This window comes from Pan troglodytes, chromosome 21 (assembly GCF_028858775.2).
Source record: "Pan troglodytes isolate AG18354 chromosome 21, NHGRI_mPanTro3-v2.0_pri, whole genome shotgun sequence".
Taxonomy (NCBI): domain Eukaryota; kingdom Metazoa; phylum Chordata; class Mammalia; order Primates; family Hominidae; genus Pan; species Pan troglodytes.
In genome coordinates, this window is record NC_072419.2 from 50,245,629 (window position 1) to 50,273,161 (window position 27,533).

Here is a 27,533-nt window from a genome sequence, read left to right on the forward strand (position 1 = left end):
ACTCACCCAGCATATATTAATCATCTCATAGTTACTGCATGCCAGGAATCAAGTGTGGCTTCATGTGGTGCCTCTGGCTTAAGATCTCTTGGAGGCTGTGCTCAATGTGATACTCAAGGCTGTGGTCTCATCCGATGGCTTGACTGAAGGGGGATTTACTTCCAGGTTCCCTCTATTGGTTGTTGGCCGGATTCAGTTCCCCTGAACTGAACCATTGAGTGGGAATCATGGCTCCATCCCTTCTTACCAGTTGTGTGGCTTTGTGCAAGCTTCCCATCTCTGTGGCTCCTCTGTGAAATGATTATAATAATAACACCTGCCTCATAGAGTTGTTGTGAAGATTAACAAATTCATGTATGAAAAGTACGTAGGATAAGGATACCTCTACACATGGTAAGTGCTATATAAATGGTTTCTGCTATTTTTTGAAAAAAGCTATAGAAAAGCAGGTCAGAACAATGTGAGGATGGGGGCTGAGCTATATATTTTTTAAAAATTTTACTGGTAACTCCGTAGGTTGCAGCATAAGCCTAGTTCAGAGTGGGTGCTCACTACATTTTAGGGGAGTGGATGAGCTCTGGGTGGCAGCCCCCTGATGGGATGTTTGGGGCATAGTAACAGGAGCATGGGGTCCAGGCTGCAAGAGGAGCAGGCCTTGCTCTATTCTGCCCAGATCACTGGGCCCCATTTGTGGTGCCACCACCTGGGAAGGCAGTAGGGTATTGTGGAAGTCCTCTCAATGTCACCTGGGAGGACAATGGCATGAGCAGAGGGGCCAGCACACCCAGGTGATACCACAGAATGCAGTGTCTGGGGGCTACAGTGAGTTCACTGTGGCTAGTATCAGGCAAGGTTGCAGGACTTGGTCCAGGAGGCCTTGGATGCCAAGCAGAGGCCGGGACCCTGTTCTGAAGGGTCTGAGCAGGGCAGTGTCCATGGAGCAGTGTGCTCTAGGGGACTTCACTGCTCAGCCTGGTGTCCTGGGATCTCGGGGCACTCATGAGGACCATTCTCGGAGAACTTAAGTGCCTTCATCCACAGGCAGCTGGCGTGTGGCACATTTTTAGGCAATGCTACTTCTGTCATTTTCAGAAGGTAGAAATGGGAAAGAAAAAAAAAAGCTGCAAATAGACATCATTTTTCCAGAAGCTTATTTTAAGACAGAAACAACTAGAGAGCCTACTCATCATTTTTGCTGCTTTTAAAATCAGCACTGCCTTGTGTGTGCCTGGGTACCTGCATGCAAGGAGCACAGGCATGAATTGAATTTGATTTTAAAAATCCCTTGATCCAATTGCCTCTTTTTACAGTTGGTGTAACTGAGGCCCAGAAAGGGGTCAGTGATTTGTCCAAGGTCACACAGCCTGTCAGAGGTAGGGGCTCAGATCTTCATGAGAAGATGCTAAGATGAGGACAAGGAACCAGGAGACCCCGATGGGCCAAGTTAGAATGATTTCATGCTGAACAGCGTCACTGAGCGGGAGGCTGCTTCAGACCTTTGCTGACTTCTTAGAGCTTGCAGGAAAGATGGTGCAGCGCTGAGCCCAATGCCATAGCAGACCATTAGGATGTTCATTCATTCATTCACTCCAAAACGTATTTACTAAGCACCTACTGTGCGTCGGGCAGTGGTGTAGGTGATGAGATGAAACTGTGAACAAAGCAGTCAAACACTCCTAGTCCTTACTCGTTCACGCATCCTTTTATTCAGTAAATGTTTATTGAGGGCCTACTATGTGCAAGGTACTATCCTTGGCCCTTGGAATATATCAGTGACCAAATGGTGGAATTTATATCCTAGTGAAGGGGACAGGCAATAATCATTATTATTATTATTATTATTATTATTATTATTTTGAGTTGGAGTCTTGCTCTGTCGTCCAGGCTGGAGTGCAGTGGTACACAATCTCAGCTCACTGCAACCTCCGCCTCCCAGGTTCAAGCAATTCTGCTGCCTCAGCCTCCTGAGTAGCTGGGGTTACAGGCATACACCACTATGCCCAGCTCATTTTTGTATTTTTAGTACAGATGGGGTTTCACCATGTTGGCAACGCTGGTCTTGAACTCCTGACCTCAGGTGGTCCGGCCTCCCAAAGTGCTAGGATTACAGACATGAGCCACTGCAACCAGCCATAATCATTATTTTTAAAAAGTAAAGTATACTGTATGTTTGCAGGTAAAAGTTCTGTGGGGAAACTGAGCAGGTAGGGGAGCTGGGTGTGCCAGCAGGAGCTGCACTTGCAAACAGGGTGGCCAGGGAAGGCACTGCTGAGAAAGTGACATTTGAGCAACGACTTGAAGGGGCGAGGGGGTTGAGATCTGGGAAAGGACATTGCAGTAGAGGGAACAGCCAGCACCAAGGCCCCGCAGTGGGAGTGTGCCTGGCATGTTTGAGGAACGTGGCTGGAGTGGAGGGAGTGAGGTGGAAGAACTGGGAGACTTATCTGATCGACGGCTGGGATGGTCAAGAGCAGCTCCCAACCACGTGTGGCATGGGCAGAGGTAAGTGACCCAGGACAGCATCAGGAGTGATCGTGTAGGAGCGATCGTGTAGGAGCCAGGATACCCCTACCTCCCTTGTAAGGCCTCCCAGCATTGACATGAGGGCAGGGCACGTGCATGGGGTGTGGCATCCCTTGCAGTGATTTAAAGGGAAGTCTCAGCATCTCGCAATGTCTTGGAGCCAAAGGAGCTCCCATTTTGAGGCCACTGTGGGAAACTCATGTGGCGTAAGGAAGGATCATGGCCTTCAGATCGAGCCAGGCCCATATCTGAAAAATGTCGTGGTTGAATGTCTTAGTAATACCAGCATGGAGAAGCCATTTTCTAAGCATGATGTGAAAGCCAGAAATCATACATTAATACATTTAATGTTTTAACATAAATGTAAAGCCCTTGATATGGCAAAAGTTATAAATAAGATCAAGTGACAAATTGGGAGTAATATTTGTAGCATGTAACATGCAAACACATAGAATAAAACAATAGAAAAATGGCAGAGGTAATGCTGGTTTTAGAACATGAAACACATTCGTGTAGGGTTTACAAAAAAAAAAAGAAAAGAAAAAATGGTGGAGGGCCAGATTTGGTCCACAGCCTGTGATTTGCTGATCCGAACTGATTTAGGAATGTTGACATGTCCAAAACTGAGCTCGTGGTCCTCCTTATACCCACCAAGCATGTTTTCCCCTCAGTATTCCTCCACCAGTGGCTCGAGATGGGAACCTGGGAGTGATGTTCGAGTCCCCCCGAATGAGGAAGGCACATGGCATGTCAGACACCATCCAGGCTGGCCATAGCGATGAGGGGGTGTCATAGGAGGTGAGACTGGAAGGAGACTGGGCCGGATCATGCAGGACTTTGCAGGCTACAGAGAGGGTTTCACACACACTGTATCCTGAGCGTAAAGAGGACATCAACTAACGGGAGTATCACCATCAGTTTTGTGTGTAGAACCTCTACCCTGGCTGCTATGGAGAACAATTTGGAAGGAAAGAGATTAGAAGTTAGGAGATCATTGAGGAGGTGACTACAGCAGTCCTTGTGGGAGGTGATGACCGCTTGGACTAGGATGGTTGCTCTGCAGATGGATTGTGGTGGGAAGATTTGAGATACATGGGGAGGTGGGGCTGACAGGACTTTGTGATTGATTGGAGATGGGGATGAGAGAGGGAGGAATTGAACATCACTCCCAGGTACCCAGCTTGAGCCACCGGTAGAGGAATACTGAGGGGGAAATGGACTTGGTGGGTACAAGGATGACCACAAGCTCAGTTCTGGACATGTCAAAGAAATCATGGCCCTTGGACCAAATCTGACCCTCCACCTGTTTTGTGTAAATAAAGCTTTACTGGAACATGGGATCCTCCTAAGTTTAAATATTGCCTGTGGCTACTTTCATGCTATAGCAATAGAGTTGAATAGTTCTGACAGAGACCATATGACTCACAAAGCCAAAAATACATATTATCTGCAGAAAAAGTTTGCTGGGCTTTTGTGTAGGACATCCAAGGGAAGTAAAGTATCAAAGAGGCAGTTGGATATGTAGCTATAAAAATGTAATTTGAGGCTGGGCACAGTAGCTCATGCATGTAATCCCAGCACTTCGGAATGGAAAGCAGGGAGGATTGCTTGAGGCCAGGAGTTTGAGACCAGTCTGGGCAATATAGCAAGACCCGGTCTCTACAAAAAAATAAAAAATAGTAGGACATGGTGGCACACGCCTGTAGTCCCAGCTCCTTGGGTGTCTCAGGTGGAAGATCACTTGAATCCGGGAGATTGAGGCTGCAGTGAGCTGTGATCATGCCACTGTGCTCCAGCCTGGGCAACAGAGCAAGACCCTGTCTCGAAAAAGAAAATTCAATTAAAAAAACAAAAACAGTTTGGCACGGTGGCTCATGCCTATACTCCCAGCACTTTGGGAGTTCAAGGTGGGTAGATCGCTTGAGCTCAGGAGTTTGAGACCAGCCTGGGCAGCATGGCAAAACCCCATCTCTACAAAAAAAAATTAACCAGGTGTGTTGGCTCTTGCCTGTAGTCCCAGGTATTCAGGAGGCTGAGGTGGGAGGATAGCTTGAGCCCAGGAGTCAGAGGCTGCAGTGAGCCAAGATCATGCTATTGCACTCTAGCCTGGGTGACAGAGCCAGACCCTGTCTCCAAAAAAAAAAAAAAAAAAGACTACCACTTATTGGAAAACTGAGCTTCCTTATCTGTAAAATGGGGCCAATGCCTGCTTCAGGCTGCCTCTTCTCATTCAGATGCTGTTGCCCACAAGTTATCCCCAGCCTTGCGACTTTTGCTACTTAAGTTCTGCTGGGACTGCTGCTTCCTAAAGAAAAGGACCCCCAAACCCACCCACCAATCATGTATCTTTCCAGAGCCTCCCCGTCCCTGCCCGGTGAATCACCCAGGATGCTGCTGAAACCTTAGCTTGAGTCAGATTGTGTCCTGAGCGAGAACACATGGGGATTATCATGTTTGTTCCCAGATAGGGTTTTAGTCAACAAAACTCCTGTCTAATGTGACTGCCTGTCATTGTCCCACTATGATGCCTCTGTCTGCCCTGATCCAAGCATTTCAGGGTCAGGAACAGCCACAGAGCAGCCGTGGCTGGCAGCCTGGCACACTGCCGGTGGGAGGGTGTTAGATGCACTCCTGTGTGAGTGCCCTGGCTGGGCTTGGAGGTTCTGCCTGTAGATAAAGGCTGAGAAAAGAGATTACATTCCCCTCCCCCACCTCCTCCAGAATCCACGCTTCATTTTACCCGTATGGCTTTTCTCTCCTGTTTGGCTTATGTATGGTATGGACTTTTAGTTTTTTATTTTTTGAGAAGCATTTTTAGTCCAGGAAAATGACAGGCCAAGCAAAAGGCATAATTGTCCTGATTTTCAGAAGTGCTGCAATACTCCAGATCTGATGTATGGTGAGACTCGAATCAGAAAGATTCTATTAAACATGTCTGGGGTGGGTGACATAGGGGTATTATCTGAGATGATTAATTTGACTCAGTCATTATGGACACAGACAAGCCTGACAAAATTGCATTTCATTCCCCGCAGAATTCATAAAATCACTATACCCGTGATAAGAAGTTACAGTGCTAGGAGCTCAGCTCCAGTTGATGGGGTTTGGAGTTTTGATAAGATGTCATTTTCTGTTGTGAAAACAGAGTTGAGAAACACTGAATCGCACTAGTCTTTTAGCAGAGATGGCTTTTTAAAAACTTTTATTTTAGGTTCAGGGGTACGTGTGAAGGTTTGTTATATAGGTAAGCTTGTGTCGTGGGGATTTGTCGTACGGATTATTTTGTCACCCAGGTATTCAGCCTAGTACCCATTAGTTATTTTTTCTGCTCCTCTCCCTCCTCCCACCCTCAAGTAGAACCCAGTGTCTGTTGTTCCTTTTCTTGTGTTGATGAGTTCTTATCATTTAGCTCTCACTTGTGAGTGAGAACATGTGGTATTTGCTTTTCTGTTCCTGCATTAGTTTACTAAGGATAATGGCCTCCAGCTCCATCCATGTTCCTACAGAAGACATGATGTCATTCTTTTTTTATGACTGCATAGTATTCCATGGTGTATATGTACCACATACAACATTTTCTTTATCCAATCTGTCCTTGATGGTCATTCAGGTTGATTCCATGTTTGTTGTGAATAGTCCTGCAATGAACATTTGTGTACATGTGTCTTTATGGAAGAATGATTTATATTCTTCTGGGTATATATCCAGTAATGGGATTGCTGGGTTGAATGGTAGTTCTGCTTTTTGTTCTTTGAGTGATTGCTATATTGCTTTCCACAATGGTTGAACTAATTTACACTCCTACCAACAGTGTAAGTGTTACCTTTTCTCTGCAACCTTGCCAGGATCTGTTATTTTTTGGCTTTTTCATAATAGCTATTCTGACTGGTGTGAGATGGTATCTCATTATGGTTTTGATTTGCATTTCTCTAATGATTGGTGATGTTGTAGCTGAGATGTTCTTGCTGGTGCGGGTTTTACTTGTTAAAATGGCAAGATGGTAGGGCGACCATATAATTTATTGGCCAAACCAGGACACTGTTTAGAGTGAAATAAAACATTATTAACATGACACTGGAACAAGAGGCGTGGAGCAGGCCTGCCCTGGCCTAGCCAGGACTCGTGTGTGTTGGAAGGAGCTTGAACAGTGGCAGAGCAAAGCTTTGGCTACTGGTAGGCAGGGCTTCTTGTCCTCATTTTCATAAATGCTACCCATATGACTTTGGATAAGTCATTTTTCCCTTTTGAACCTCAGTTTCCTCATCTGTAAAATGGAAATGCCATTTTCTACTTGTTCTGCATATCATCCGAGGGCTTTTTTTTTTTCTTGCTTGGGTGTGTGTGTGTGTGGGATTTATGCTGACTTCCTGTTAATGTGTTTTCCCATCTGTTTCCTTGTATAATTCTCTCAGCTCTTAGGTGGGGTTTTGTAGACAAGGAAACTGAGTAGTAGGCAGTTTGGATAAATTGCCAGAAGCCCTCAGCAAGTAAGATTCCCCATGTCAGTGTAACTCCAAAGCCAGAGCTCTTTCTGCAGATCAACAATGTAACTCTCAATACATGAGAGTTACAGCACCTCATGTTTCCATGTATTTCAAATATTCCTCCCAACAAAGCTGGAAGGTTGTTGGAATACATAATCAGGATTCAACTCTGGGGACACAAGTTGGGTTCTCCCAAGAATCATTTCTCACCATGCATCACCAGGGAGTGAATGCCACTTCTCCTTTTATGCTATACTCCAACTCTCAACAAGCTCTTTGGAAAAAGGTCAAATCACCTGCTACTCCCTCAGTGAATCTTCACCTCTTTCTTATACAGCATTGTGGTGGGAAATGGAGATCGATAGTCAAAATGGCAGCCTGAGAACTTTCATGTAAGCACTAACTGGGATAAAGTAGAAAGCCATCACTAATAAAAGGAACACTTCAGCAAGCAGATACAATAACAACTGATTTGTAAATACCTAACAACATAGCTTTGAAATATATGAAGCAATACAGCAGGTTGATAAAATCACAATCACAGTGGAAATTTTTAACACATTTCTCTCAGAAACCAAAGGGTCAAACAGAAAAAGAAAAGTAATTGTTGTTTGGAAGATTTACATGATAGAATTAACAAGCTGAAAATTATAAATATTGATCAAAATTAGCCTGATACTGTATCAAAGGAATTCTCAATGGCTTTTAAAGAATTAATATATTTTTCATTCCCTTTTGGGTATCTTTTTCTTTTTTCATGTCAGTGGTTCCTTATTTTATTAGCCTTTTCAAAAAAACCATCTCTTCCTTGTATTTCTTATCTAAAATTTGTTTTCTATTTTATTTTTCTCCTACAGACTTTCGGTTTATTTTATTATTCTATTTCTACCATCTTGAGTTGAGTGCTGAGTTTGTCTTTCTTGTCTTCTAATAAATTCATTTTGATAAAAGTATAATTTTTCATTGTCCATCTCTCATAAGTTTTGTCAGGTAGTGTTCTCATCATTTCAGTTGTGATTTCCTTTTTAACACAGAAGTTACTTAGATGATTGCTCTAAAAGTGTTTAAGTATGTAGGAGGATTTCCCTCCCTCCATTTTTTTTTCTGCTCGTTTGTTTTTGTTAATAACTAGGTTGGTGCATGTACTAGTCTGTTCTCACATTGCTAGAAAACTACCTGAGACTGGGTAGTTTATAAAGAAAAGAGGTTTAATTGATTCACAGTTCTGCAGGCTGTATAGGAGGCATGGCTAGGGAGGCCTCAGGAAACTTACAATCATGGTAGAAGGGTGAAAGGGAAGCAAGCACATATTCACATGGCAGCAGGAGACAGGGAGATGGGGAAAGGGCTACACACTTTCAAACAACCCGATCTTGTGAGAACTTACTTACTATCACGAGAACAGCAAGGGGGAAATCAGCCCCCATGATCCAATCACCTTCCACCAGGCCCCTGCCTGAACTCTGAGAATTACAATTTGACATGAGATTTGGGTGGGGATGCAAAGCCAAAGCCTATCAGTGTATTTAGGTCTTAGAATTTGATCTATCTAATTTCTAACTTTTGAAGAGTTTGAGATTCTCTTTGTAGTTTACCTGGTTATATTTTGTAAGTGTTCTATGGACATTTGAAAGGAATAAATCAAAAGAGTGAATTGCGTTATTCAGATCCTCAATCCTCACTCATTTCTATCTGACTGATTTGCCCATTTTATTTATGGTTTTATACTAACAGTTTTTTACATTTTATATTTCTGTGGTTTTATCAATTTACATAAAAATTTGTCATTTCTTCTTAGTAGATTTATATCATTTATTGACGTAAGTGTTCCTTTTGATATTTTTTAATGCTTTTTTGCCCTGATTTGTACTTAATTTGTAATTAATTTTGCCACTCTGCTTTTTGTTGGCCTGATACATACATACATCTATCTATCTATCTATCTATCTATCTATCTATCTATCTATTTATTTTAAGATGGAGTCTCGTTCTGTCACTCAGGATGGAGGGCAGTGGCACAATCTCAGCTCACTGCAACCCCTGCTTCCCGGGTTCAAGGGATTCTCCTGTCTCAGCCTCCTGAGTAGCTGGGATTACAGGCACTCGCCACCATGTCCAGCTAATTTTTGTATTTTTAGTAGAGATGGAGTTTCACCATATTGGCCAGGCTCATCTTGGACTCCTGACCTGAGGTGATCTACCCACCTTGGCCTCTCAAAATTCTCGGATTACAGGCGTGCGCCACCATGCTCGGCTGGTGTCTATTTATTTTTATCTTACAGGTCATTTTATTTTAGGCATGTCTATTATAAACCATATGCTGTATGTATTTTAATAAAAATATTTTGTCTTTTAATAAAGCAATTGAAATCATTCATATTGTGTTATGAATATTTAGTCTTAATGCTGCCATTTTATGAATATTCTTTATTATGTTTGATAGTTCACTCCTGTTTTCTTTGCAGATTTTTCTAGATTGATAAAGTTCTGTTTTCTTCTACTTTCTTTGGTTCTTCCAATGGTGTAAAATTTTTGCTTTTCCTTAAAATTATAACAAATAGTTAATAAATTAATTCATCAAAGTTTCAGGGCAAGATCAGTATGGAAAAACCACTGGTGTTTCTGTAAACCAACAATGAACAACCCATAAAGGAAACTAAAAAAAAATTCCATATATAATAACATCTAAGAGAATAAAATATGTAGGAATAAATTTAACCAGGAAGGGGGAAAACTCCTAAACTGAAAACTACACAACATTGTCAAAAGAAATTAAAGATCTAAATAAATTGAAAGATATCCATGTCTGTGGATTGGAAGACTTAATAATGTTAAGATGGCAATACTATCTGAGCGTCTACAGATTCAATGCAATCTTTATCAAATTTCCACTGGTCTTTTTTGCAGAAATGAAAAATCTGATCCTCAAATTCATATGGAATTGCCAGGGGGCCTGAATAGCACCAGTAATCTTGAAAAATAACAGGCTGGAGGACTCACACTTCCCAATTTCCATAAAGCAACAGTAGTCAAAACAATGTGGTACTGGCATAAGGATAGACATATAGACCAATGGAATAGAATTGAGAGTGTAGAAATAAACGAATACATCTATGGCCAGTTGATTTTATATAGGGGTGTCAAGACCATTCAATGGGGAAAGAACAGCAGGCTGTGTGGATATTGAGAGCAGAGTATTCTAAAGGAAGGGAACAGCCATTGCAAAGACTCTGGGGCAGAAACGTGCCTGGAGTAGCTGGAGTGGTATGAACAAGGGGAATAGGAGATGATGACATCAGAGAGGTAAAAAAGGACGTGGGACTGGGGAGAGCAAGACTACTTAGCATGGGGCCATTGTTCCTTATCTGAGTGAGAAGGAGAGCTCTAGAGGGTTGTGAGCAGAGCTTATATTTTAGCAGGATAATTCTGGCCCTGGGGTGAGAATGGACCTTAGCAAAGGTGGAGGCAGGGAGGCCAAGAGGCCAGGGAGGAGACTGCTGCAGTCATCCAGGGCAAAGAGGGTGATGGCTCAAGGTGGAGCTGATGGTATTTTTGGACACATTTCATGTAGGATGTGAGAGGAAGAGAGGGGTCAAGGATGACACCTTGGTTTCTGGCCTGAGCAACCAGAAGGATGGAGTGGCCATTAGCTGAGGTGGAGAAGACTGTGGGAGGGGTAGGTTCTCTCTTAAATGTGTTGAGTTGTTTGAGATATCAATTAACATCCAAAGGGAAGGACAAATAACAGTGGGCTTATATGAGTCAGCATTTCAGGGGAAGGTCTGGCTCAGTGGTAAGAACTGGAGCTCACCAGCATACAGATGGTCCATAATGCCATGAGTCTGGATGAGAGCACCAGGGAGTGAGTGTGTTTAGAGGAGGGTATAAGATCTGAGCTCTGGGAATGTCATCATCAATAGATTAAGGAGAAGAATGGGAACCAACAAAGGACATACAGAATGGCCTGTGATGTTGGCCATGGACAGAAGAAATGGCCTGTGATGTTGAAGGACCAATATCTCTGGTGTCCCAGAAGCCAAGTGAAGAAGTTTGTTCCCAGGGAGGAGGATGAACTAATTATATCAAATTCCACTGATAAGGTCAAGATGAAGGCCAGATGAAGACTGAGCATTGGCCACTGGATTTAGGAAGATGGAGGTCATTGATGACCTTCCCAAGCAGTTTTGGTGGAAGTGGGATGAAAACATGATTGGAGTGGGTTTAAGAAAGAATGAGTGGAAATGAAGAGGTAACTCTTTGCAGATTTCCTGTAAGATTTTACTAATATTTTTAACTGGCAAAGCTCTTATGACTTAGCATCTCTTTCTATATTTTCATGAGGATGCCAGTGGTAGAGAGAAAATTAGGCACCGTGGAACGGCCAATTCTACTGTAGGAAAATGCTGGGTTTGGAGTCACAAGACCAGGGTCTGAATCACAACCAGGACCTACTAGCTATGTGACACCTCTACTCTCTAAGCTCCATGTCCCTCATCTGCAAAATGAAGATAATAATCACTTCTCTACAGAACACATATGAACTAAATGGAGAATGTACATGGACATGCTGGGCTCAGTGCCTGGCACATAGTAGGTACTCAGGACAAGTTGTTTTGTGTTCAGTGTCATGCATGTAGGATTTGATTGTGAAGAGGCATGTTCATGTTTGCCTGCTTAGTTATTTTTAAGTGTGCTAATTGCCTCTTTAAGTGAATTGTCATAATTGTGTGATTCCAATATTTTGATACAGCATATGCTTATTTTTTCAAAAGGCTTCTGGTCAATTGGGCCGGTTCCAGTGGATTGAAGTTTTGTTTTTTGACTGAAAGGAATGGACTTGAGCAGTCAGTTAGCATTCACTGGGCACCTTCTCTGTGCCAGCACCTGCTCTGTGCCAGCACCTATTTTAAGGGTGCTGAGGGACAGGGAGGGAGGTGTCGGTCAAAACACATGAACAGCAGGTGGCTGAGGGGCATGTAGTATGCTGGGAAGGAGAGCTGTGGTTTGAAACTAGAGCCTGGGACATTCCCCCATTTCCCGTGCCCATTTATTGTGTTGTAATGAGTCATTACTGTGCACTGTGCTAGGCACTGAGGACAAGAGAGTTAAAGGACTTCCCCAAAGACACAGAATAAGTAAACAGCAGCTCGCTGGCTCAGGATCCTCATTTATGAGTGTTCCTAACTCACACAACACAGGTGTGAGCACCACAGGGTGATGTGTGTCTTCAGCCTGACCACCAAGATGGGCTGGGGGCCGATTGCCTTTAGGTGGCAATAAGCCATAGATATCATATCACCCCAGAAAGTAGAGTCCCACTGCCAGCTTTCCAGTTCAGAGTCGCCACCTCCAGGAAGCCTTCCCAACCCCTCTGCCCACTCTAAGGCAAGACTCTACTCCTTTGATGCTCCCTATACAATCCCTTGTGTGTGTCCCCCATAGTATCATAGTATTCATGACCACCTGCAACCATTTGACTCTACTTACCTTTTGCTTGTGTCCCTGTCCCCCATATCCCAGTGTGCGACTGTTTGCTTATTCTGTGTCCTTGGGGAAGTCCCCACCATCTCTGAAACTCCAGATGAGGGCAGCAAGGATAGCAATAACTAACGCTGACATCACTCACTGTGTGCTCAACATTGCCCTGAGAAACTTACATGTTATTGATTCATTTATTCTTTATAGCAGCCCTGTAGATACATACTGTCATTACCCGCTTTCTCACACATGAGGAAACTGAGGCACAGAGAGGGTGTTTTAGTCTGTTTTGCATTGCTATAAAGGAATACTTGAGACTAGATCTTTTACAAAGAAAAGAGGTTTAATTGGCTCATGGTTCTGCAGGCTGTATCAGCATGGCACCCACATCTGCTCAGCTTTTGATGAGGCCTCAGGAAGCTTTTACTCCTGGGAGAAGGTGAAGGCGGTAGCAGGCATGTCACATGGCAGGAGAATGAGAGAGAGAGGGGAAGAGGTGCCAGTCTCTTTAAACAACCAGCTCTTGCATGAATGAATAGAGCAAAAACTCACTCATTACCACAGGGAGGGTCCCAAGCCACTACTGAAAGATCTGCCCCATGACCCAAACACTTTTGGCTCAGCCCCACCTCCAACAGTGGGTCACTTTTCGACATGAGATTTGGAGGGGACAAATATCCAAACTGTATCAGAGGGTAAGTAATGCACCCAGAGTCACACACAGGCAGTAAGTGGCAGAGCCAGGATGCAAACCCAAGCTGCCTGGCTCTTAACCACTGCACTGCACTGCCTCCTGCATGATAGGGACAGTAGTTCCCAGCTCCAGGGCAATCATGAAGGTTGAGTGAGATGCATGTTTATGGTGTCCACCCCAGGACCTGGCTGTACATTCAACTTTTTTTTTTTTTTTTAAGATGAGGTCTCCCTCTGTCACCCAGGCTGGAGTGCAGTGGCACAATCACAGCTCACTTCAGCCTTGACCTCCTGGGCTCAAATGATCCTCCACCTCAGCCCCCGAAGTAGCTGGGACTATAGGTGCATGGCCACACACCCAGCGAATTTTTGTATTTTTTTTGTAGAGATGGGGTTTCACCATGTTGCCCAGAGTGGTCTCAAACTCCTGGGCTCAAGCGATCCTCCCATCTTGGCCTCCCAAAGTGCTGGGATTATAGGCCAACTCATTGTTTCTGAGCTCTTACTTTGTGTTCCAACTCTGTGCCAGGTTCTGACCGAGGCATTGGGGATATAGGGAGCAAAACTCACGTTAAATATCAGACAAATAATCACACAAGAAGTCAGTTAACTACTTATAACGATGAGTGCTTCCAAGGAAAAATTCTGGGCAATCGGGGTGTGAAATGGGGTTTGATCTACCCTGGAGTATCAGGGAAGACATTTAAACAAAACCTATTGTGGAGAGATGAGTAGGAACGAACCACGGGAGGGACAATGTGTGGCAGGCGGAGTGCAGCAGAGGGAACTGTGTAGGGGGAGAGCCCAGAGGCAGGAGAGGTCACTGTGGTTAGAGGGGTGGTGGGGCCAGGCCATGCAAGGACTTCCAGGGCTGGATCTGGGATTGTGGACTTCATCCTGAAGGCAGTGGGGAGCTCATCATTTGATGTGGGATTGACATCGTGTGATGATCATCTTGATAGAGACCAGTCTGGCTACAGAAAGAGAATAGAGCAGCCCGAGTGGCCATTGAAAAAGGCTGGTAAGAGGTGGTGGTGGCCTGGACTAGGATAGTGGCAGTGGGAAAGAAACAGATTTTAAAGATATTTTGGAGGCATTTCATTGGATTTGAGAGATGTCGGGGGTGAGTCCCAGGTTCGTGGTTCTATGAACGGGATGGAAGGTAGTGTCACTTGCTGAGATGTGGAGGACACAGGGACACGGCAGGGGAAGGGGTATTATGATCAACAAATGAGAACATTGACTGGGCATCGAGAGGCTCCGCCCTGGAGCTCAGATGTGTGACCAAGGCTGGAGGGGTAAATGTGGCACTTAGATGAGAATCGAAACCCAGACTGGTTGAGGTCCACCTGGGGAGGCAATGTAGGGAGAAAGAAAGGGGAGTTCAGGACAGCCTGAGGAACCCTAGATGAGAACAGAGAAGGAGAAGGTGAAGCAGGAAGGTGGGCATGGTCATGGCCTGTTCCCAGATGACTGTTTGCCCATCTATGAGATCATCCCGCTGCAGCCCTGCAGAGGGAGGAAATGAGCAAGGGGCCACGTGGGCTCTGGGTCCCAGTGGTGGGTCCCAGGGTGGCAAGGCACTTACCCTCTCAGTCTGTTCTATGACTGTAAAGGGTAGTCTAGGGCTCTCCCCCATGGAATTTAGGTATCTTGTGCTTTCTGCTGTTGCCACAGGCTGTACACACACCCAGCTATCCCCGCTGCTCAGTAACTTCATCCAGAAGACACTCAGGGAATTGGCTATCACCAACCAGGTCCTTTGCCAGGCTCAGTGACCTTCACTATTTTAACACATGCACTTAACAAACAATACAATGATGCTAGAAGGTGTTATTTCTTACATGCTATTGTGGTTTAGGTTTCCCCCCACCTCTATGCATATTTCTTGATTGATTTAAGATTTAGCACTGTAGGTAACAATATATGTTACGTAGTTATATAGTCTGAAAGAGCTAGAAGGAAGATATTGAACGTTCCCAACACAAATGATAAATGTTCAAGATGCTGGATATGCCAATTACCCTGATATGATCGTTATGCATTATTTGTATCAAAACATCACTGTGTACCCCATAAGTAAGTACCATTATTTTATGTCCATTTAAAAAATGAAAGAAAAAGTGTGGAAAACATTTACCTTTATATTTACCAATGCCTTTGATAAGCTTCCTCTGTTCTCTGGAACATTCTCAACTATTATCTCCTCAGTTCTCCCCTGACCTATTCTCTCACTCTTCTCCTTCCAGAATGCTGATTGAACAGGCATCCATTAGACACTCTTACTCTGTCCGCTGTGCACATAAACTCTCTTTCATATTTCCTTTTTGACCGTCTATGCCGAACTCTGGATAATTTCTTCAGAGTCATCTTCTAGTTGACACACCTCTTTTCTGCTAGGGTCTAATCTCTTCCAGAGTGTAGAAATGGAAGAATGACTCCTCAAGCTAAAGTAACCTTGTTACTAAAACCCCAACAAGGACAGTATGAGACAGGAAAATTATAGGCCAGTCACACTTGTGAACCTGATAAAAAAGTCCTAAACAAAACATCAGCCAACAAAACCCAACAATCTATAGAAAGAATAATATGTCATGACCAAATAGGGTTTATTCCAGGAATGCAAGATTGATCTACCATTAGAAAACCAAATTACATATTTACTATATTAACTGAATTAAAGGAGAAAGGTCATTTGAGCCTGTCAGTGGATGCGGGGGGAAAGAATTTGATAAAATTGAAAAGCCATGCATGATTTTAATAAAGCCACACACTTTGACCCACCAGGAGGTCCCTCAGCTTGCTTAAGAATACCTCAAAGAACCTGTGGCAAATGGCATCCTTTGTGGTGAAATATTGAGCTCTTTAAGATAAGGAAAAAGGCCCGGATGTCTGCTCTCACCATTTCTATTCAGCGTTGTCCTGGAGGTTCCTGGACAGTTTGGCGAGGTGGGAAAAAAAAAACAAGGAAGGACTGGAAAGGAAGGTGCACAGGTGACTCCTGGTTTCTAGCTTGCACTCCTGCAAGGATGTTTGTGCCATTTACCAAGATGAGAAAGACTGAGAAGCCTTGGGCTGAGTGTTGGGAGCACAAGAGAAAATGGCCTGGCTTCCCTGGAAAGATCACCAGGCCTGGAATCAGGATACTTCAGCTCCATTCCCAACTCTTCCCCCAACCATGGATGGACTGCTTTCCTCCCTGGACCTGAGTCTGTATCTGTGAAATGGGTGGGCAGGAAAGATGGATCCAAGGTGGACTGTGATGGCCAGATCTGGTGGGAAACCAGAGAGGAACAGGGGGAGCCGGCCCCCATTCTCCAGGAGGGCAGGCTTCTGTGTGCAGAGCCTCTGGTGGGAGGAAACATCTGTTTGGGGATAGAGCAGGAGTCTGACCGAGTTAGGGCACTGTCTTGACCCTCTGCCTTGCAGAAGCATCATCCCTTCTCTCCTTTGCCAAGGGGTTGCTATCGTTATTATTGTTGCTGTTATTGGTGCTGTTGGGTATGTTCTGCGGTTGTAAGGCCCTGACCCCCCCCGACATGTCTTTTTGATGTTTTAGACCTACAACGGCCAGAGCGAGAACAACGAAGACTATGAGATCCCCCCGATAACACCTCCCAACCTCCCGGAGCCATCCCTCCTGCACCTGGGGGACCACGAAGCCAGCTACCACTCGCTGTGCCACGGCCTCACCCCCAACGGTCTGCTCCCTGCCTACTCTTATCAGGCCATGGACCTCCCAGCCATCATGGTGTCCAACATGCTAGCACAGGACAGCCACCTGCTGTCGGGCCAGCTGCCCACGGTGAGTCCCTATCGCGGGCTGCAGTTCCTGCTGATGACAGCAGGGAGGGGGTTGAGAGGGAAGCAGAAGAATGTTGATGCTTTGATAAGAACCCTCTGCTCATGGGCAGGGTCTGGGTTTACCTGGTTGCTTGGAGTTGGTAATCCCATGCTGGGATTACCTGGTAGCATGGGAGTCTGTGGGACACGGCGGGTGGGCATGGAGAGAAATCTAATATCAGCACACTGCTTCCTTCTGGAGCTCTGCGTACAATATCTCGGTATTGGTTTGCATTATTTGTTAATAGTATAATCTCATTTTTATTTTTTAACAGTTTTATTGAGGTATAATTTATATTCCATACAATTCACCCATTTAAAGTATACTACTTAATGACTTTTCATATATTGACAGAGTTGTGTGACCATTAACACGATTGATTTTAGAACATTTCATCACCCCATAAAGAAACACTAGCTAGGCACAGTGATGTGTACCTATAATCTCAGCTACTTGGGAGGCTAAATGGGAGGATCGCTTGAGCCCAGGAGTCCTGGGCTGTAGTGCCCTATGCAAATCAGTTGGCTGCACTAGCTTTGGCATCAGTATGGTGACCTCCTGGGAGTGGGGAACCACTAGGTTGCTTAAGGAGGGGTAAACTGGCCAAGGTTGGAAACAGAGCAGGTCAAAACTCCCATGCTAACCAGTAGTGGGATCGTGCCTGTGAAAAGGCACTGCACTCCCGGCATCATGGCAAGACCCTATCACGAAAAGAAAAGAAAAATGCTCTGTTGCAGGGCATGGTGGCTCACGCCTATAACCCCAGCACTTTGGGAGACTGAGGCAGGAGGATCACTTGAGTCTAGGAGTTCAAGAACAGCCTTGGCAACATAGCAAGACCCCGTCTCTACAAAACAAATTAGCCAGGTGTGGTGGCGTGTACCTGTAGTCCTAGCTACTTGGGAGGCTGAGGTGGGAGGATCACTCAAGCCCGGGAGGTCAAGGCTGTGGTGACAGAGTGAGACCCTTTCTCAAAAAAACAACAGGAAGAAACATCATATTTTTGGCCATCACTCCCAACCCACCGCCTGAAATCTTCAGCCCTAGGCAACCACTAATTGACTTTCTGTCTCTATAAATTTGCCTATTCTGGACATTTCATAGAAATGGAGTCATATAATTAAAAAAAAATTGTATCTTGCTTAAGCTGCCAGAGAAGAGGGTGATTACCGAGTTAAAGTTCATGGGATAGGTAAAAATGTAGCAGGCAGACAAAGGCAAGAAAGAACCTTTCCCAGGTTGGGGGAATATCAGGTACAAAAGGAGGTGGCAAGGGTGCTCGTGCCATGCTTGGGAATAGCATGTGGTTCATGCTTTTTATTGGGCTGGAGAGGAAGGACCTGGAGCCAAGGAGAGAGAGGAGATGAAAGAGCTCAGCAGGGCCTGGATCATAAGGGTGCTGAATCCCATTCTAAGGAGATATATATCCTTAGAATGGCTGATTTGAGGCCAGGCATGGTGGCTCACAGCTCTAATCCCAGCACTTTGGGAGGCTGAGGCGGGGGATCACTTGAGGCCAGGAGTTCAAGACCATCCTGGTCAACATGGCGAAATTCTGTCTCTACTAAAAATACAAAAATTAGCCAGGCATGGTGGCACTCACCTGTAATACCAGCTACTCAGAAGGTTGAGGCACGAGAATTGCTTGAACCTGGGAGGTAAAGGTTGCAGTAAGCTGAGATGGTGCCACTGCGCTCCAGCCTGGGCCACGCAGCAAGACCCTGTCTCAAAAAAAAAAATAATAATGGCTGATCTGAACCATCAAAATCTATAGAAAAATGGTAGAACAGTAGAGCATTTTTTTTATATCATAGAAAAATCTCCTTAAGGGAATTCTAGTGCTTCTTCTGAACAACTGTGACTTGTGTTTATTTTTGCTTTTCTTCCCTTCACATTTAATATTATGTACTAGTCATGACTCTTACATTCATTTTTAAGTGACAGGGACCAAACTCAAACTTATACAAAAGAGTATGAAATATCCAGGGGGTGGATACAGGGTTTCAGGCATGGTTCAATCCAGGAACCCCACCAGTGTCACAAGGCCCATTTCCACACAACAGGCTTGATGGCTGCTGGCAGCCAGCATCTTCCCTGACATCTCTGGCAGAGAGGTTGATGACAGCATCGCTGGACAGACCACTATGTCTAGGAGGAAGCAGTTCACTGTTTTGTCAGTTTGAGTCACACACACACCTGTGGCACAGGAGGAGGCCTGCTTAGTTGATTTTCCTAGCAGAATCTCATGGTTTGGGGTGGCTTGTGTCTACCTCTGCCATGACTGTTCAGAAGCCACAGTCGAATTTGTGGCCCAATTCTAGCAGACCCCTGGGACCTTAGGACATGGCTTTATAGTCAAACGATCTCAACTGTATTTTGTTTACTCTTCATTTATTACCACCAAACTTCCTTGTTCAAAAAAGCGGTGTCCTCTGTGTATTTTTATAAGGCACACACATTTTTTTGTTTGTTTTTGAAGCTAGGTGGGAAATAAAAGGAGACAAGGAAGGGAAGGAGGGTGGGAGGAAACCAACTCGAGATCCACATTTCATAGTGTTTGGTTCTCACGAAAGAGTTCAATGAAAATGGATGCTCCGTTTCTCCAGAAATTTTTTCCTTGTGGGTCCATCAATAATGCAAGTCCTCAGCTTCCTCTTCTCTCTCTCAAACCTAGCGATTCAGACTCACACCGCCATGTCTGGAATGGTTTTAACCCATTTATGCCTGAGGTTGCAATTTTTTGAATTTTTGCTATCAGACCTTGGCAATGAGCTTGAGCAGTAGGATATAAATAACTCCCACATGCTTAGCGTTTCAATAATGGAACACTAGGCATAAATGGGTTTCCAGTTCGTTAGAATGCTTGTACCTTACTTGCTTACTGGGCTCATTTTCTAGCAGAAACCTCACTGCTCCGGACCATCCCTGTTTGGGATTTATGGTAATACAAACAAGAGCAGGGCCAGGTGGGCACTTTGTCATCTGCTATGAGGGCTGTGGTGCAGGGGTGAGCATGGCTACAGTTTGGGGCCACTGTGTTGCCGCCTTTGGTACTGGGGTGAATGGAGACAGTGTGGGGTGGTGGTTGGTCCCAGACACCAGAATTAGATCCTGGCTTCACTTTTGAAGCCTCGGTTTGCTTGTCTTGGAATCATAATCGTACCCACCTGAAGATTGTGATGAAGTGTATCAGAGATAATGTATGTAAAGTCTTAGCAAATGTCTGGCAGAGAGTAAACATTCAATGAGCACTTGCTATTATTATTTGTAATAAAAGTGAATTCGACTGTAACTGAATGGCAGTGTTTTCCCTTAAGTCTCATTTACCTAAAGGAGCAGACTGCAGACACCCTCAGGTACATTTGTAGGGCCACCTGATTATAATAGCTCTGGTAATTACAAAGCATGTTATCTTTTTATCAGAGATGACCCCCTAATTGCCCCTCCTAGGAAATGCTTTTGTTGGGCTCTGTCCAAATAGGCACTTGCAGTCGTTTTCCAGATTTTCTTTAAAAGTAGCTCATGTTTAAGAGGCTTCACAAATTCAGATAGCCTTAATTCTTCCATTAGACTTTGCAAGGGTTCACTGAATTTTATATTTCCTCTTTATGTCATGAAAGATAAGCCAAACTCTATTACCCAGGGGAGGGCACCCGGACCAACTGGGAAAACCAGATAAGGAGATGTACATGCATTGGGACTATCTGGTGAAGAGAGACAAGGGACTCTTCAAGACAAGAGTTTTTAAATTCATCTGAACCACAGGACAAAGGAGCGTGGCTCTGTGTGTGCGTGGGCATACACGCTACGTGGGTGATGCTGGAATTGGTGTTAACACCTGCTGGGTTTCAAGCACCGTGCAGAGGGCTTTCAAATGTTTTCTTGCATAATCCCCCCAAGAAGCAAACCGAGGGATAATGATAATAGTATCATGAAGGGATGGAGACCCCAAGGTGGCAGATGATTATATTAGTGTCTCATGGCTGTTCCAAGAGATTTCCACCAACTTGGGGGCTTAAAAAAACAGAGATTTATTCTATCACACCTCCAGAAGTCCAGAAGCAGTCTCCTTGGGCTGAAATCACAGTGTCAGGAGGAACTCACTTTCCCCAGAGGCTGTCGGGGAGAATCCAGCCTCGCTTCTCTTCCAGCTCCTGGGGGTTGCTGGTCTTCCCTGGCTCGTGGCTGCATCATTCTGAACTCTGCCTCCATCTTCACATCGCCTTCCCTCTGTCAGCAAAACTCCCTTTGCCCCTCTTCTAAGGACATTTGTGATGGCATTTAGGGCATTTGGGGATAATCTAGGAAAATCTCCCATCTCAAGATCCTTAATCACATCTGCAAAGACCCTCTTTTCTAAATACAGTACCATTTACAGGTTCCAAGGATTAGGACCTGATGTCTTTGGGGGACATTTTTCAACCTACCACAGTGATCCTCAGCTGTGCGACAGCCTTCATTGAGTGCCCACTAGGTACCAGGCATTGTTCTAGGCTTGTGATCTACAAGATGCCCTTGAGGGACTCCTGGTGCAGATGGAGAGAAGGTGAAAAGCCTATTTCTAAGACTGTGGTAAATTCTCTAATAGCATCAGTGTGTGGTGCTCTGTGCCCGGAAGAGGCCCCTTAGATGTGGGGTTATCACTTCCTAGAGGAAGTGTCCCCTGATGCAGAGTAGATTCTATAAGTACTTTGTGAATGAATTACTGTCATGCAGCTCTTAAACAGCAAGGCCAGAATGCAAACCCAGCTCTATCCCCTGCCATCCACCTCTCAGTTTTACCAGATGGCTGAGGGATGGTGCGGCCGGGCTGCAGGGCCACAGGTGGCACAGAGGATGCGCTGATGGCCAGGGTGCTTCAGGCGTTGTCTGCACAGATCGAGATACACTGAGGATGTCATCCCTGGAGAGGCGGGCAAGGCCAAGGCATTTGACAGCCATCTCATAAATGCCAAAGCCCCCTTGGCTCTGATCCCAGAGGCCACCAATTCTTTCCGGTCCCCTGCCCTGGCCTGTTCAGCCTTGCAGGCGTGGGTGGGAGTTAGCTTTCTGCTTTGAAGGTATGGCAGCTAGCAGGAGTCATGTACAGTATTGGAATTGAACCCCTTTTACAAAATTAAATATGCTTAAGGCTTCTCCCTCAACTTCAGCGTCTTAACTGATTAAACATTTATTTCCAAGACAAAAAGAGTCAATTTAGTATGAGAGATATATTTTGCCGGTTTAATTTAAAGTGCTGCACCTCTGTCTGACCCTGATTTTCATAACTCAATAATTTTATCCTGTGTTGATTGTCTCATTTCGAGAGAGATATTGTATGTATAAATCAGTTTCTAAAATACCCAAAGAAACTCGAAGAGTGGAATTTATTAAGCTGCTTCTGTTAAGTCTGAAATCATTTATTTTGGAGTCGTCCTTGGGAAATGTTTGAGCTTATGCTCCTGGCTTACCCAGGAGAGGAATTACCCTGGGAGATGACAGAGTTGGACATTCCCAGACAGGTTCCTGGGGAACCTGCATCTTTTGTGAGACCAGAGAAACTCCTGGGAGAGCCTCGGGCAGATGGAGGCTGAGCCCAGCCAGAAATGAATTCTGGCAAAGCTCCCCCGACAGTAGCTATAGATTCTGCTGATCAGGGAAATGTGGGTTTTTCCTGCACCAAGCCCCGTGGGTCCCTGGAGCTGTGTGGTCTTGCTGTGGGACTCACTTAGTGCAGGAGAGGTATGCAGTGTCATTCATGCATTCTCCTCCCAGCTTTGACTCCTGTTGGCTATCTTTGGGATCTTGGACAAGTTACTTCTCTCCCAGCCTCAGTTTTCCTATCTATGAAATGGGGATTGGGATTTCAGCTCTGGTGAACTCACAAATAGGAAAATGGGTAGAATTGTTTTGTTAGCAGTGACATACTAGACAAGTATATGGATCTGAAGTTCAATAGTCCTCCCACTACCAACGTCACACATATCACTGGCCTAAGGGGGCTCAAATACTATCAAATGCAGTACTTAGTGCTACGTTTCAGATTCTTTGTGTTCTAGGTCCCCGTCCCAAAGCATCTTGCCAAGATAGGCCCTTCATGCTGCACACACAGGGCTAGGGGCTGTGGCCCAGGGTCCCCCACCCCAAGTGAAGGGCCTTTCCATGCTGGTGCCCTGGACTAGGCTGTTGGGGAAGGGGCTGAGCTGTACCTTAGTTGCCACTTGACCACCTTGCTTTAGAGATGGTTCCTGTGCCCGGAGCCTGGGGGCAGGATTTAAAACTTGGAGTGGGGACTTGATCCTGGGGGCAGGGCCTTGGATATAGGGACAAGTTCTGGGTATTGACTCTGGGAGGTCCTTGATATACCTTGGAGTGGGGACTTCATCCTGGGGGCAAGGGCCTTGGAGTTAGGGACAGGGTCTGTGTATTGACTCTGGGAGGTGCTTGATATACCTCCTAACACCTCCCCCATTTTCTTCCTGTTCTGAACTATTCCCCTCCAATCTCCTTTCTCTCTCCTCTTCTCTTCCCTACCACTTTCCTCCTCCCTGCAGAAGGCATGGTCTATCCCTGTTGGATTCTCACAAGTTGAGACATAGGAATCCCCTCCCAAGTTGCAGACACAAGGAAGAAAGACCCTCAACCCTTGGTCCTCTGGTCTTCTGAAACACAGGGGGCAGTAGGGACCCCCTAGTCCAACCCATTCATTTCATTACTCTTAATGCATAACATTTTTGGTTTGGTCTTGTCTTATGAATGTATCAATTAGCTTTTGCTGTGTAACAAACTACCCCAATACCTAGTGGCTTAAAACAATGAATTCTTATGATTTCTCATTATTTGGCAGGTCAGCGAGGTAGTTGTTTTGATCTGGACTGATTCAGGTGATTTCTGAGGTCCAGCTTAAAGCCTGCCTGCAGCTGCTTATTCTAGGATGGCCTTATTGACATTGCAGTGGTTGGCCCAGGGTCAGCTGACACCAAAGGGGAATGATTTGGCCACTCTCATATCTCATGATGAGAGGTGTATGTCTCAAGGCTGGGCATCGTGGCTCGCCTGTCATATCAGTACTTCGGGAGGCCAAGATGGGCAGATCACTTGAGGTCAGGAGTTCAAGACCAGCCTGGCCAACATAGTGAAACCCCATCTCTACTAAAAATACAAAAATTAGCTGGGCATGGTGGCTTGCGCCTGTGGTCCTAGCTACTCGGGAAGCTGAAGCAAGAGAATCACTTGGACCCGGGAAGCCAAGGTTGCAGTGAGCCAAGATCATGCCACTTGCACTCCAGCGTGGGTGACAGAGTAAGACTATCTCAAAAAAAAAAAAAAAAAAAAAAAAAAAGAAAAAGAGAGCTGTGTGTCTCTCATCACATGGTGGCCTAGGATCATTCACATGGTGATGGACACAGGGTGCAAGAGAGGGTACACCCCAATGTGCAGTAGTTTTCAAACCTCTGCACGCATCCTATTTGCCCCAGCCCATTGGCCAAAGCCTGTCATGTGGCAAATCCCAGAGTAAGGGGTGGAGAAATAGATCCTACCTCTTGAAGAGAGAAATGATAGAGTCACATCATATGAGGGTGTGCACGCAGAGAGGCAAGAATGTGTAGCTAACTTTGTAACCTACCATGATGACATTTTGGGTTTTCTCTGTGCATTTTTGGTTTCTTGGCATACAGTATCATCTAGTAGTCAGGTGTATAGGCTATGTGGTCAGGCCGACCTAAGTTCAAACCCCAGCTCCCCTCCTCGTTACCCCCAACCCTGTGACCCAGATCAAGGGGTTGATCCTCCCTGAGCCTCAGTTTCTTCATCTGTAAATGGAGATATTGTAACCTGCCTCATAGGAGTTTATAAAGAGTCAGCGATCCGATGCAGGTGAAGTGTCACACATAGGCAATCGGTAAATGTAAGCTGCTCTGTTTATTACTTTAACCACTTTATTGACGGGGTTGGGGTGGCTTCAGCCTCGTCTCTAAGTTTGTCCAGGCTGACCTGCTGCTTACCAACTTTGTCGGGGGCTGAGGTGGCCAGGGATAGTGGGAGGGCCCCAGCTGGGGGACAGGCAGGGGAAGGCATATTAATTACACTTAGGACCTCGGTCAGGGCTCAGAGCTTAAAAGCAACAGCGGAGTGACAGTTCCACTGCTTGCCAAGAAAGCGGGGGCCCAAGACGCAATGCTTCTTGGCATCGTGACCAAGGGAAGGATCCATCTTAGTCGAAGCAGGGGGTTACCAGGGGCACCTCCGAGTTGGGCTTTTCCAAGGTGCCATGCTTTTGTCTAACGTCCCTCTGGGGATGGAAGTAGGGGGAGCACTGATCTCCCAAACGGGTCTCTGAGGGTCCTAAACAGTGGTAACTAGAGGCCCTGGGCTTCCTTTGTATTTACCAGAGTCCAGATGAAACTCCTGGCCCCTGTTTTTCAGAGGCATTAAGCAAAAGAAATATGTCTTTTTACATTTTATAAAACTCAGAAAAATGGCTTTAAACAGCTTTTGCTCTTCTGCTATAATTATTTATTTTCAAACACTCCTGCAGGGGACCGCTCCGTTTTCTTACCCTGAACTCCTTTTTCTCATAAATGAACCATCACTTCAATAAATCATTATGGAAACAGAGACTAACACCGGCTCTGAAAGGTTGAAAGATTTATGTAACACATTTATGTTTCCCATTTTCTCATTCTGGTACTCGGCTGCAAAAGCTAAGCTAATAAAAGCTGCTATTAATATTTCTTGTTGCCTAGCAACCCCAGAGCGGGAGTAATAGCTTCGGCTAGAAAAATAGATGACCGATAAGGAAAAATTCAATTCTTTTATTATCTCAGGGGGAAATGGCCTTTTACTGGAACATTATGATGTACGAGTGTGAAGTTGAACACAAAAGATTTTTTTGTATGTGTTTGTTTTTCTATTTTTAATGAACATTATTTTACCTCCACTAACTCTTTTAGGGCACTTTTACTTTTCTTTCGTAAACCCCCCATCCCATCCCTCATGCTTAATTTAGCAGCTACAGTAGTTAAGAATCTGTCAGCGTTCTTTAGTTTAAAAATGGTTTTTGCAAAGGTTTACAACTCGGTCATAAAAATTCACTCCCTGTTAAAACTCAGGCCAGTGATAAGCTAACACGCAGGCTGGTTTTCTGTGAACAGGATCACGTTTGTTGACGAGATAAGATTCATGGTTTTCCCTACAAGAAAGGTCGGAAAGGAACAAAACATGTTCTTTTCCATGTCCCAGTTTTCTTTGGAACCAGGGACACTGTCTCTTTTGAGAACTGTTTGCTCTGCAGTTTGGGATGCGTTCACACTGGGAGAGGATGGGGCACAGATATTCACTGAGCACCTGCTCTGCAGAGCCTTGGTGCCGTTCCCTTCTCCCAGCACCCTTTAAGGTAGGAACCATTATGGTACCTATTTTTCAGATGCAGAAACTGAGGCTTAGAGAGGCCAAGGGATCAGGCTGAGGTAGCATCTTTTTTTATTTTTAGTAGAGACAGGATTTCACCATGTTGCCCAAGCTGGTCTCGAACTCCTGAGCTCATGCAATCTGCCTGCCTCAGCCTCCCAAAGTGCCAGGATTACAGACGTGAGCCACCATGCCTGGCCTGAAGTAGCATCTTAAACCATGGTGTTTCCCACCTGTGTTCTTTAGCGCAGGCGTTCCCAACCTCGGCACCACTGACATTTTGGGTGGGATGATTCTCTGTTATTGGGGGTGTCCTGTGCCTTGTAGGATGTCTAGCAGCATTCCTGGCCTCTACTCACTATTCCTGGCCTCTAGTAGCACTACCCTAGTCAAAATAAAAACGAAAAATGTCTCTAGACCTTGCCAAACATCCCCTGGGAGCAAAATCACCCCTGGTTGAGAGCCTCCGCCTGCTGTTCGCTCTGCTGAGAAGGCTGTTCCACCTTGTCCACCCAGTGAACTCCTATTCCTGTACGAGGACCCAGTTCAGAAGTCATCTTCTCTCAGAGGCTGCCTGGATGCTCTGGGCTGGAACGAGGGAGAGGCATGTGAGATGCGTGCCTCAACCATAAAATTTAAAGGTGTGTCCAAAAAGTTATCAAGATAAAAATAGTGTTTTAACGAAATATTTTGAAAAGGCAAGATTAACACAGAAAACCATGATGAACAACATATCAGAAATGTAAATTAAGGTGGGATCAGTCTGAATTCATGGCAATATGTGGTTGTGCATTTACCAGGGGCCACCAGCCTGGGATGGCCTGAAGGCTGGGCCTGGGCCTTGTGTCTTTCTCTGGCCCCAGAATCTAGCAAGGGGCCTGGTTAGCAGGTGGCCTTCAATGTCTGTTTATTAATTACTGAATGAATGGGAGAAGGGTATTACTTGTCCAGGGTCACATAGCCAGAAAAAGGATAGAGCTGGGACTTGAACCTGGGCCTCTGACTCTAAGCCCAGTTCTTCCTGCACCCGCCTGGCTGAGTATGAATATGGGGTGAATCTTTGTTGTCCGCTGAGTAGGGACCTAAGCTGTGGACGATTGAAAGATGCTCTGGGGTGTTCA

General features: G+C 45.2%; 1 protein-coding gene across 9 annotated transcripts in view; it reads left to right on the plus strand.

The window, feature by feature from the left end:
- The window catches only part of TOX2 (TOX high mobility group box family member 2), a 156,367-nt gene that overhangs the window by 75,206 nt on the left and 53,628 nt on the right, over positions 1-27,533 (plus strand). For all 9 annotated transcript variants that reach the window (XM_016937947.3, XM_063802537.1, XM_514661.9 and 6 more), the window contains exon 3: positions 16,738-16,983. In XM_016937947.3, the coding sequence (XP_016793436.1) occupies positions 16,738-16,983 (246 nt within the window). The remainder of the gene's footprint in view (positions 1-16,737; positions 16,984-27,533) is intronic.